We start from the raw sequence: 12,969 nt of genomic DNA, 5'->3' as shown, positions 1-12,969 counted from the left end.
TAGACAGAGCTTTATAGAACAGGGACATTGTCTACTCATATATTCCAAGCATTTCAGTATATACTAGTACCCCAGAAACACTTGATGATTCATTAAGTGCACAAGACGGGCACTTTGAAGTTATAGCCACAGGAAAAAAAAACTGAAAGTTCACAAACCACCATTTAATAATTTGCTGACATAAGAAAAAATGAGTTCCCATCATCGCTCATCAGTAGACAACCCAACTAGTATCCATGAGGATGCGGGTTCTATCCCTGGCCTCACTCAGTGGGTTAAGGATCCGGCATTGCCATGAGCTGTAGTTCAGATCCCGACTTGCTATGGCTGCGGTTGTAGGCCGGCAGCTGCATCTCTGATTCAACCCCTAGCCTGGGAACTAACAAATGCCACGGGTGCAGCCCTAAAAAGACCCCCGCCCCCAAAAAAATGAGTGAAAGAAAGAGAGATGAAGAGAAAGAGTATTTATATTTTCAATTTCTTCTCCTAAAACCATTTCTTTGTAGAGAGGAGAAGGTAATTGACTCTCTAGGGAGGTGGGGCAATTAGGAAAGTTTTTTACAAGAGGTAATATCTGAGTAAGATTTTAAGGAATGAATAGAATTTGGCAGGCAGATGAGGAATGGTGGAGGGTTGGCAGACGGAATGGTATGTGTAAAGGCACTGAGGTGGCAAACGATGTTTAGAATTTGGGAAGCCAATTTGTGTGGCTGCAGCATGCTGTGTTTGTTTCCTGTTGCTGCTAACCAATTACCAAAAATTAAATGCCTTAAACTGACAGATTTATTGTCCTAGAGTTCTGAGGTCAAAAGTCTGAAATGGGTCTCCAGGCTGAAATCAAGGTGTTGGCAGGCTGTGTTCCTGCTGGAGGCTCTAGGGGGGAATCTGTTTCCTTATCTCTTCCAGCCACCAGAAATGACCTGCATTTCTGGGGGGGAGAGCTCTTCCCTTCATCATCAAAGTCTATCTTCATATTTCTCTCTGACTCTGACTGTCTGCCTCTTTCTTCCACATGTAAAAAGGATCCTTGTGATTGTATTGGGCCAGATAATCCAGGATAATCTCCTTCTAGTAAGGTCAGCTGATTAGCAACCTTAATTTCATCTGCTCTCTTAATTCCCCCATGCCATGTAACAGAACATATTCACAAGTCCCAGAGATTAGAACATGGATATCTTTGCGGGACTATTGTTCTGCCTACTACGCAAGCAGTACAAGAAGTTGAGGGTGATTGTGTAGAGAAAAGTTGGCATGATTCGTTAACCCTAAGTAGAAAAGATCATCCAAGGGGAGCCTATAATTTGATTTTTTTTTTAATGGAGTAATCAAGGAGATTTTCCTAAGGTATAATGTGTATGTTTCAGCTAACCATTGCCGTGTAACAAACCACCCCAAATCTTGATGGCTTATAATAGTTTGTTATTTCTGACAATTCTGTAGGTTGGTTTCCTCAGCTGGTCTCACCTGGGTTCACTCCTAAAATGACATTCAGCTGGAGGTTGGTTGGTCTAGAAGCTCCAAGATGGCACCACATTATGTGGCATTTGGTGATGGACATCAGCTAGACCACCTCAGTTTTTCTCACTGACTCCTCATCTGTGGGATGTGTCTTAGATGATGGCCTTGAGACATTGTTGCAACAGCATGAAGGTAGAGCTGCAGGAGCTGTGGAGTCCTCGATTCTGAAACTTACACAGCATCACATTCGCCAAATTCCTTTGGGCTGAGCCAGAAAGTCACTCACCTTCGAGAGGAAGGGAAATAGATTCCACCCCTTGATGAGAGCTGCTACTGTGGCCATATTTCACCTAGCACAGGCTGTAAAGACAGGCGTTTTCGCTCTGAGAGTCAGATTTTGAAATAGGAGATTTCAGAGGCAAAATGTTTCCAGATGACAATATCCAACGCTTAGCCAAAAGGTCTCAGTGGCTCAGGTGGAGTGTGGTGAACATCACTGGTACTGAAGAGGTGAAGAATCTGTGGGGCTCAGGTGTGGGAAGCATCTTCCCGTGGACACAAGACTGAGTTGTTTGTGGATGTGGAGGAGGGACAGTAGATGACAGTAGTGATGGCATGGGGCAGATATGGAATAACCAAGCCAGGTGGGGTAACTTGATAGCCAGAGAGCATGACCACACTGTTCTAAGTCAGCCTTGTGGAGGGTTGGCACCAGTACTCAGAGGGACATCCACCCTGCAAACCTCACCCTGTCCTTCACTTCCCAACTTCCACTGTCTTGTTCACTTACCAGTTTTTTTTTTTTAATTGCAGTATAGTTGATTTACAATGTTGTTGCTTTCAGATGTACAGCAAAGCGATTCTATTTTATATATATATATATCATACATGTTACATATGTGTTATATATATGAAATATATGTTATATATATATGTTGTGTATATATGAATATCTATGTTCTTTTTCAGATTATCTTCCATTATAGGTTATTATGAGATATTGAATATAGTTCCCTGAGCTGTACAGTAGGTCCTTGCTGTTTATTTTACATGTAGTAGTGTATATTTGTTAATCCCAAACTCCTAATTTATCCCTCTACATCCATTTCTCTTTTGGTAACCATAAGATTGTTTTCTATTTCTGTGAATCTATTTCTGTTTTATAAATAAGTTCCTTTGTGCCATTTTTTTAGATTCCACATATAAGTGATATCATGATATTTGTCTCTCTGTCTGACTTACCTCATTTACTATGATAATCTCTAGTCCATCCATGTTGCTGCAAATGGCATTATTTCATTCTTTTCTGTGGCTGAGTAATACTCTAGAGTGCATGTCTCTGTGTGTGTGTGTGTGTACACACACAGACCACATCTTCTTTATCCATTCACTTGTTGATGGAATTTAGGTTGCTTCCATGTCTTGGCTATTGTGAATAGTGCTGCTATGAACATTGGGATGCATGTATGCTTTCAAATTCAAGAGTTTTCATCTTTTCCTGATATAGGCCCAGGAGTGGGATTGCTGGATAATGTTGCAACTCTGTTTTTAGTTTTTTAAAGAATCTCCATACTGTTCTCCATAGGGGATGTACCAATTTACATTCCCCTGCAATAGTATAGGAGATTTCCCTTTTCTCCACACCCTCTCCAGCATTTATTATTTATAAACTTTTTGATGATGGCCATTCTGACTGGTATGAAGTGATACATCATTGTAATTTTTATTTGATTTTCTTGAGTAATTAATGATGTTGAACATTTTTTTTTCATGTGCCTGTTGGCCATCTGTATGTCTTCTTTGGAGAAATGTCTGTTTAGGTCTTCTGCCCATTTTTTTGATTGAGTTGTTTTTGTTTTGTTTTATTAAGCTATATGAGTTGTTTGTATACTTGGAAAATTAAGCCCTTGTCACATCATTTGTGAATATATTCTCCCATTCTTTAGGTTATCTTTTCATTTTGTTTATAGTTTCATTTGCTGTGAGAAAGCTTATGTGTTTGATTAGGTTCCATTTGTTTATTTTTGCTTTTATTTCTTTTGCCTTGGGAGACTTACATAAGAAAACATTGCTATGATTCATGTCGGAGAATGTTTCACCTATGTTCTCTTCTACAGTTTTTATGGTGTCATGTCTTACATTTAAATTCTTTAGTCATTTTGAGTTTATTTTTGTGTGTGATGTGAGGGTGTATTCTAACTTCACTCATTCACATGCAGCTGTCCAGTTTTCCCAACACCAATTGATGAAGAGACTCTTTTCTCCAAAGTATATTATTGCCTCTTTTGTTGAAGATTAATTGACTATAGGTATATAGATTTATTTCTAGCCTCTCTATTCTGTTCCTTTGATCCATATCTATGTTTTTGTGTCAATACCATGCTGTATTGATTATTTTAGCTTTGTAGTATTATCTAAAATCTGGGATGGTTGTACCCCCTGCTTTGCTCTTTTTCCTCATGATTGCTTTGGCAATTCCGGGTCTTTCGTGGTTCCATATAGGTTTTGAGATTAGTTGTTCTTAGTTCTGTGAATGATGTCATGTGTAATTTGATAAAGATTGTATTAAATCTGTGGATTGCTTTGGGTAGTATGGCCATTTTAACATTATTAATTCTTCCAATCCAAGAGCATTGAATATCTTTCCACTTCTTTGAATCATCTTTAGTTTCTTTAGTAATGCTTTAAGGTTCTCAGCATGCAAGTCTTTCACCTCCTTGGTCAGGTTTATTCCTAGTTTTTTGTTTTTGGGGTTTTTTTTTTTTTTTTTTTTTTTTTTTTTTTTTTTTTTTTGGACGTGACTTTTGGTTGTTTGTTTTGGGGTTTTGCTATGTTTTTCCTCTTCTTTTTTTTTTTTTTTTGTCTTTTGTCTTTTTAGGGCCACACCCATGGCATATGGAGGTTCCCAGGCTAGGAGTGCAATCAGAGCTATAGCTGCTGGCTACAGCCACAGCCATAGCCACAACAACACAGGATCCGAGCTGCATCTGCAACCTACACCACAGCTAACAGCAACGCCAGATCCTTAACCCACTGAGCAAGGCCAGGGATCAAACCCACAATTTCATGGTTATTAGTCAGGTTCATTAACCACTGCACAATTTCATGGTTACTAGTCAGGTTCATTAACCACTGAGCCACTACAGGAACCCCTGTTTTTCTTCTTTTTTGGCCTCCCTGTGGCATATGGAGTTCCCAGGCCAGGGATCAGATCCAAGCCACTTGCAACCTATACACAGCTATGGCAACACAAGATCTTTTAACCCACTTTGCCAGGCTAGGGATCAAACCTGCATTCTGGTGCTGCAGATACACCACCAATCCTATTGCACCACAGATGGAACTTCTGGACATGATTTTTAAAGGGATTGTTTTTGTACTTTGTCTTTCTGACATTTTATCGTTAGTATAAAGAAACGCTACAGATTTCTATATGTTAATCTCTTATCCTGCTACTTTGCTAAATTCATTTATCAATTCTAATAATATTTATTCAGGTGGCATCTTTAGGGTTTTCTATATGGAATATCTTGTTATCTACATATCATGACAGTTTTACTTCTTCCCTTCCAATTTGGATACCTTTTTTTTGTCTTTTGTCCTTTTAGGGCTGCACCCATGGCATATGGAGGTTCCCAGGCTAGGGGTCTAATCAGAGCTGTAGCTGCCAGCCTACACCACAGCCACAGCAATGCCAGATTCAAGCCGCATCTGCAACCTACACCACAGCTCATGGCAATGCCGGATTCTTATCCCACAGAGCAGCAAGACCAGGGATCAAACCTACAACCTCATGGTTCCTAGTTGGATTGTTTCTGCTGCGCCACAACGGGAACTCCTGGATACCTTTTATTTCTTTTTCTTGTCTGATTGCTGTGGCTAAGACTTCTAATACTATGTTAAGTAGAAGTGATGAGAGTGAGCATCCTTATCTTATTCCAGATTTTAGCAAGAAGGCTGTCAGCTTTTCACCATTGAGTATTATGTTGGCTATGAGTTCATTGTAAATAACATAGCTTTTATTATATTATTATATTGAGATATGTTCCCTCTGTACCCACTTTGCTGAGAGTTTATACCATAAGTAGATGTTGAATTTTATAAAATGCTTTTTCTGCATCTGTTGAGATGACCATGTGTTTTTTATCTTTTGTTTGTTTGTTAATAGAGCATATCACATTTATTTTTGCATATTTTGAACCATCCTTTTGACCCTGGGATGTATCTAACTTAAGCATGGTGTATGATTCTTTTTACGTGTTGTTGGATTCAGTTTGTTAATGTTTTGTTGATAATGTTTGTATCTATATTCATCAAGGATATTGCCCTGTAGTTTTCTTTTTTTAGTAGTGCCTTTGGTTTTGGTATCAGAGTGATGGTGGCTTCATAGAATGGCTTTGGGAGTATTGGAAGAGTTTGAGAAGGATTGGTATAAGTTCTTTGTTCGTTTGGTAGAATTCCCCAGTAAGGCCGTCTGATTCTGGATTTTTGTTTGCAAGAATTTTTTTTCTTTGTTTTGTTTTTTTGTTTGTTTGTTACAGTAGCAGACTCTCTGGAGTTCCTGTCATGGCTCAGTGGTTAATGAATCCGACTAGGAACCATGAGGTTGTGGGTTTGATTCCTGGCCTCGCTCAGTGGGTTAAGGATCCGGCATTGCCATAAACTGTGATATAGGTTGCAGACACAGCTCGGATCCCGCATTGCTGTGGCTCTGGCATAGGCTGACGGCTCTGATTAGACCTCTAGCCTGGGAACCTCCATATGCCATGGGTGCTACCCTAGAAAAGACAAAAAAAATAAAAATTAAAAATAAAAGTAATAGATTCTCACTTCTAGTAATTGGTCTGTTCAGATTATCTATATATTCTTGATTCAGTTTAATGGGCTGTATATTTCTAGAAACTTGTCCATTTCTTCTAGGTTGTTTGATTTGTTGGCATATAACTTTTTATAATATTTGCTTGTGGTTTTTTGTCTTTCTACAGTATTGGTTGTTATTTCTTCTCTTTCATTTCTTATTTTGTTTATCACTTGCCTGTTTTTAAATCAACTTACCACTTCTGACTTCCAAAGAAAATGCAGATAGATTCTTCAGGTAGCATTTTAACTATCAGCATCCATGTACTGAAGATTCAGTCAACATACAAAGTTCAGGTCGGTTGTTTTGTTTTTTGTTTTTTGTTTTTTTTTTTTGTTTTTTTGTTTTTTTTTTTTGTCTTTTTGCCATTTCTTGGGCCGCTCCCATGGCATATGGAGGTTCCCAGGCTAGGGGTCGAATTGGAGCTGTAGCTGCCAGCCTACGCCAGAGTCACAGCAACGCGGGATCCAAGCCGCATCTGCGACCTACACCACAGCTCATGGCAATGCCGGATCGTTAACCCACAGAGCAAGGGCAGGGATCGAACCTGCAACCTCATGGTTCCTAGTCAGATTCGTTAACCACTGCGCCACAACGGGAACTCCTCAGGTCGGTTTTGAGTTAGAAGATTACAGAGATGCCATAGCATCAGGTAATGCTGATACTGGTCAGTTAACCAGTATAAGTTCTTCCTAGTTTTTATTTGCCTTTTAGACCTTCCTTTTCTCTTCAGATATGAATCTAAGGGCAAAAGGATATCTGCATAAATCAGCAGAATTTATGGTGGTGAAATTTATTAACAGTGTAAATGAATAATATTTACTACTCTCTTTCCAGGTAAATAAAAATCAGAAACCAGATTGTCATTATCCAGATGGTCCTAAGAGCTCATTCAACCATATGAGTGCTAGATATGAATAAATTTGAGCCCATAACAAGAAAAGGAGGATAAAATTGCATATTTTTATAATTATACCATCATACGATGTTTATTCGTTTATGTGTAACAGATGAATAATGGATTTACAATACAAGAATGCATGAGTTTACATCCTTGGTTGTGACTTCATCCTCTTTTTTAATTATTATTATAGTTTCTTTCCAATGTTATGCCAGTTTCTACTGTACAGCAGAGTGACTCAGTCATACATATATATACATTCTTTACATTCTTTTTTTTTTCTTTTTTTATGGCTGCACCTGCAGCATATGAAAGTTCCCAGGCTAGGGGCCAAATCAGAGCTGCAGCTGCCTGTATACACCCCAGCCACAGCCACACAGGATCCGAGCCACATGAGCAACCTATGCTGCAACTTGTGGCAATGCCAGATCCTTAATCCACTGAGTGAGGCCAGGGATTGAACTCACATCCTCATAGACACTATGTTGGGTTCTTAACCCACTAAGCCACAATGGGAACTCCCATTCTTTTTTTATATTATTTTCCATCATGGTTTATTCCTGGAGATTGGGTAGTTCCCTGTGCTATACAGTAGGATCTTATTGTTTATCCATTCTAAATGGAGTAGTTTGCATCTACCACCCTAAACTCCTAGTCTCTCCCAATCATCCCTCTCTCCCCCTTGGCAACCACAAGTCTGTTCTCTGTGTATGTGAGTATGTCTTTATACTCTTAAAGTCCTTTTTAGATTCCCATGAAATAAATTTCCACCCAAAAGGAAAGATTTGGAGCCTCAGATTTTGAAATTCCAGCAAACTCTTCCTGGAAGTTCCCCATGTTGAGTGAGTGATACGGGCTGTGAGGACTTAATTCTGCCTGCTTCTCACTTCCCTTACACATTGGCCCCTTTGTACAGGGCTCAGTACCTTTGGCAGTCACTTCGGTTTTGAGCAGATTGCTAGAGATTAGAGGACCAGCGGATGTTATTCTCACCTCTGACACAGAAATTCTTTTTAGGACTGTGCATGAGATGCGTCTATAAATAAGTAATGATACTTTTTTGTAATCACAGCCTTAACATAAAACTAGAAGAGCTTTTGTCCCCCTCAAAGCCATCTTCTGTAAAAGGTACACAGTGGTTCCACCAGTACTGCCATGATTTAAATTATGTGGGGGACCCTTCTTTGGGGGCTGCCATCAGAACAAGTTTGCAAGCCAATGAGGGAACCAATTTTTTAGGTTTTGTGTCATGTGTAAATTTTTACTAAATCTAAACATTCTCCCAAATTTTAGGGACTGGCTCTCTTTGACTTTTATCTATCAAAAATTAAATAAAATAAAAGTCACTCAAAAGAGTAAAGTTTGAATCTCACTTAGGACATTCAAAATAATATACTTCAGGTTCCAGAGTTGTGAGGCTTCAAATGGAAACTGATTTGTTGTTGTTGTTGTTGTTGTTGTTGTTGTTTTCTGACACAGGCTACCCCATGATAATATCACCAGAATCTTGTAAAAACACTGTTATTAAGTGTTACCATTTTTATTCTAGAGTCTAGAAATGCCCCATAAAAATATTTTTAACCTACCTTTCCAACTCTATTATTCTCCAGTTAACGCTGACCTCCTCTTCTCCCCGTCCCCACCCAGAACTTTTTCTGCTTTCTTTGCATCAGGTCAGCTTTGCTCTGTCTTGTGTTGTTCTTCCATTTCAATGAGTTACCCTTTAATTGCTCTACTAAAATGTATCCTTTTTATAGATTTTTATGATTATTATGTTTAGGATTTTGTATCTAATTCTGGACCTCCTCCTGTTTCAATTTTGTTGTCATCTGAAAGAATTCATTTCAGCATGAAATGATAATTTTTGAAGCCATCAGTGTGTTGGATACTGCACTGCAGACTGAAAATATCAGTTCACCTAATTCTCACAACATTCAGAAATGGATACTATAATTCTCCTTTAACAGATGAGGAAGCTGAGGCTCAAATAGAGCAGATACCTGGCCCAAAGTCAAAGAAATGACTAGAATGTGGAGATAGCAGGATTCAAACTCTCATCCACTTAAGTTTTCCCAACTCAGACTATGCTGTTTGGGGCCGGATAATTCTTTGTTGTGGGGGCTGCCCTGTACATTGTAGTATGTTTAGCAGCATCCCTGGCCTCTGCATTCCTGAAGCCAGGAGCACTCCCTCACCCCATTGAGACAACCAAAAAATGTCTCCAAACATTGCCAGATGTTCTAGGGCTGGTACCTAAGAACCACTGATCTAATGCCAAACTCAGGCTTTTTTGCTACATTGTACTATTTTATAAGGAACTTATAAAACCATAGAATTTGAAGGCTAGATTTTAAAGAGGTTGATTTTTGGTGTCAGCACAGTCGGCTAATCATTAGAAGTGGAGATTTTTAAAGATTTTCTTTTCCCACTGAAGACCTTCAAGATGAGCATTCGCGAGGTGGGGGGCAGGTATCTGTCTATTTTAAGCCTCTCCCCAGTGCAGGGTCAGATCTAACCTCACCACACATCTGTTCCTTTAATTACTCCACTCCTTTCCTGCCAAATAATTCTCCAGCCTGGGCTTTACTACCTCCTGTGATGGTGTTATCCATGCTCATGCGGTCCTAACAGTGCAAAAGCTTTCTTCTTCACATTCTTCTTTAGATCTCTCCCTGTTTACCCTTAATCTCATATAATCCAAGTCAAATCAATTGAATGAAACAAACACATATTGAGTCCCAACTATGTATTAGGTCCTACTCTGAACAGTTTCGATTTTCTTTCTTTCTTTCTACAATGGCTGTTAAGACCATTATGTACCTTTGTTTAAAAAAATGACCCTCTAGGAGTTCCCTGGTGGCCTAGTGGTTAAGCATCTGGCATTGTCACTGCTGTGGCATGGGTCTGATCCCTGGCCCAGGAACTTCCACATACCATAGGTACAGCCAAAAACAATGACAACAAAAACCATGCTTTTGGATTTACTTCAAAATGTTGAAAATAATAATACATTGCTTTTTTTAAAAAAATGACCAGTTTTCTCAGTTTAACAACAGACTTCCTCAAAAGAACATTCACAGTGCATTAAAACTTTGGAATCTTGCCTCACCACCCATCCAGCTGCTGCCAGGAAGCAGTCTGCTCTATAGTTTGTGGAGGTTCCTGTCCTGAGGAAGCAGTGCTGCCTGCAGCTTTTCATCATGATAGTTTAGAACCTACAGGAAACTGCTTTTGAATGAGAGAAGCTGGTTCCTTGGAAGACTGGAGTGGACACTAGTATTGCAAAGTCTGCCCATGCCTCAGTGTGTAAGGTTAACACTGCGAGTGCCCAGTCTCTTTCGCCGGGCAGCACAAGCAGCTTGTGAGCTAGGAATGTGTGCCAGGAGACTGGCCGGGGTGGATCTCCAGTAGGCAGGTTGTGTTTAGAGAAAACCCAGGAGAAAATAACACGTTAACCGGAATAAACCATTTAGGGGTCAAAATAACAATCTGCTGTTTTTGTGCTTGTGAGAGATATAAAAAGAAAAGCTGAGTTCCAGTTAGGTTCAGTACGAACTTGCAAACTTCTGCCATATGCTTGGGCACCTCTGGACCAGGGAGAACCACCTGAACCCCTCCCATCTTTGACGGTTCTGGAAAGCCCTGGTGTCTTTAACGCGGTGTCCTCCCTTCTTCTAGAGTTTTATAAATGGACACTGACATGGATTACGAAAGACCCAACGTTGAAACCATCAAGTGCGTGGTCGTGGGAGACAACGCAGTGGGGAAGACGCGCTTGATCTGTGCCAGAGCCTGTAATACAACACTGACGCAGTACCAGCTGCTAGCCACCCACGTACCCACCGTGTGGGCCATTGACCAGTATCGGGTCTGCCAGGAGGTAAGAAGTACCCTGTTTCTTTGGAATCCCAAGACACATCATTGCTCTTGCCGGTACGATTTTTTTTTTAAGTGGGGGAGGCGGTTAATGTGTACCTTCAAAACAAAACGCACCTTTCTAATATCACAAGGGAAAACAAAAGCAACATCCAGACTCGGAATGTGGCTGAGGTATCCTGAGTGAGGGTTTGATCACGTGATTTCCAGGCAGAGAAGCAGGACTTGCGCTCAGTCCTGTTAGTAGGGAAGAGAAAGCGAAATGCCGGAGAGTCTGGTGGGCATTGAGGGGTGATGACCCGGAAATCCCTCCCCGCAGGGAGCCTCTGATTGACAGTAGTCATGGCCACTTCGTCTTTCTCCTGCAGGTCTTGGAGCGTTCCCGGGATGTCGTTGATGAAGTGAGCGTTTCTCTCAGGCTTTGGGATACGTTTGGCGATCATCATAAAGACAGGCGTTTTGCATATGGCAGGTAAACCAAGACTAGTGCAGCTCAGTTCAGCTTGAGTTCAGTTTCCTTTCCCAAACCCGTCTCTGCTTCACGAATCAACAAAAACCACATCCTATGGTCTTGAAATGTGTCGAGTTCTGCACTGTGTCTAAGAAAAGGAAAAAAAAACCAGAATGGTGTTTCTTGATGTCTAGAACAGCAGTTTGCATTGCCACTTGGTTCCTCCCAGGAAGTGCTTTACTTAAAACAAACAGTGCTGGTTAAACTGGATGTTTGCTGGTGTGGGATTCTGTTGTGCCCTCTATCCTTGGGCTGCTTTGATTGCTGTTTTCCTGAATAACACTTTATTTGCCTTCTGCTAGGATTTTTTTTTTTTTTTTAGCACTTGGCCATCCCACTTCAGAAGGTCCCTTTGGTCTTTTCATGACCATATTACCAGAGCCTGATGTTACTTGCTTTGGGCTCTGTTGTCTGCAAAGTCTGTTATTTTTATTTGAAGGTCATTTTTAAGAAGGAAGAAAAATATCTCTGCAGTCCTTCATAAGGCACATTTCCAAAATGAACTGAGGCATTAATGTCTATTTTTTCATTAAAAAAAAAAGGAGGAGGGGAAAACCCAGTGAAGGGAAGATAAGGACATTAATATAAATGGGAACATGGTCAAAGTACCCTAAAAGATTTAGCACTTCTTGTCACCAAAACTCCGTCAGGGTCTCTATGACTCCAGCTGTTTTCACATCTCTCTCAGGGAAGTTCCTGTGCAGTGCAGTGGAGTAAAAATTCAGGGTTGCCATAACCCCAGATGTGGTTAAGTCCCTGGCCCAGGAACCTCCACATGCCGTGGATGCAGCCCCCCCAAAATAAGTTTAAAAAAGAAGTCTCTCCTGGTTGAATATAACTATCAAAATCCAGATAAGGAGGAGATTTCCTTACCACTTAATTGCAAATTAACGCATTTCCTTTTAAGTTTAGAATTTAGGTCTTTGTCAACATCCAGCATCTTGTTACCTCACAGGACTGGGTTACTGAGATATTCCAAACCATGAGGTACTCCTTGGTATTGAGATAAATGTTTCTGAAAGTACCCCTCTTGCTTCAAACCAGTAACTCTCTTAAGCTTCTGAACAGACCTTTGTTGGCATTGATTCAAGTGGTCTAAAATAGTGGATAAGCCGCTGAAAGGGTTTGCCCTAGTCCTGAGAGGTAGTTCACCTTCGCACACTGAAAGACTCTTGCACTTTAGTCCATTTTGTCCAGAGGGGTTTTGGAAAGAGGCTTATGGAAGCCAAAATTAATTTTACTATCCCCTTGGTAACAAGGACTTTTGAACTTAATATCCAGCATCATAGATGCTTTTCTTCTCCTTGAATTTCCTGGGTTTCTTTCTTTCCTTTCCATGATGGTCTTGATTCTCATCTTAGGTGC

The 12,969-nt window shown here is 40.2% G+C and overlaps 1 protein-coding gene and 1 long non-coding RNA gene across 7 annotated transcripts in view; one reads left to right on the top strand and one right to left on the bottom strand.

Moving 5' to 3' along the window:
• LOC110256801 overlaps positions 1-12,969 on the bottom strand; it is a 93,018-nt gene that overhangs the window by 14,721 nt on the left and 65,328 nt on the right. The window lies entirely within an intron of this gene.
• RHOBTB1 (Rho related BTB domain containing 1) overlaps positions 1-12,969 on the top strand; it is a 138,871-nt gene that overhangs the window by 85,849 nt on the left and 40,053 nt on the right. For all 6 annotated transcript variants that reach the window (XM_021073601.1, XM_021073598.1, XM_021073600.1 and 3 more), the window contains 2 exons: positions 10,896-11,097; positions 11,462-11,565. In XM_021073601.1, the coding sequence (XP_020929260.1) occupies positions 10,906-11,097; positions 11,462-11,565 (296 nt within the window). In that variant the 5' untranslated portion in view covers positions 10,896-10,905. The remainder of the gene's footprint in view (positions 1-10,895; positions 11,098-11,461; positions 11,566-12,969) is intronic.

Source organism: Sus scrofa, chromosome 14 (assembly GCF_000003025.6).
Source record: "Sus scrofa isolate TJ Tabasco breed Duroc chromosome 14, Sscrofa11.1, whole genome shotgun sequence".
Classification (NCBI taxonomy): Eukaryota; Metazoa; Chordata; class Mammalia; order Artiodactyla; family Suidae; genus Sus; species Sus scrofa.
Note: the sequence above shows the minus strand (reverse complement) of the source record. Positions and strands in the feature narration are given on the sequence as shown.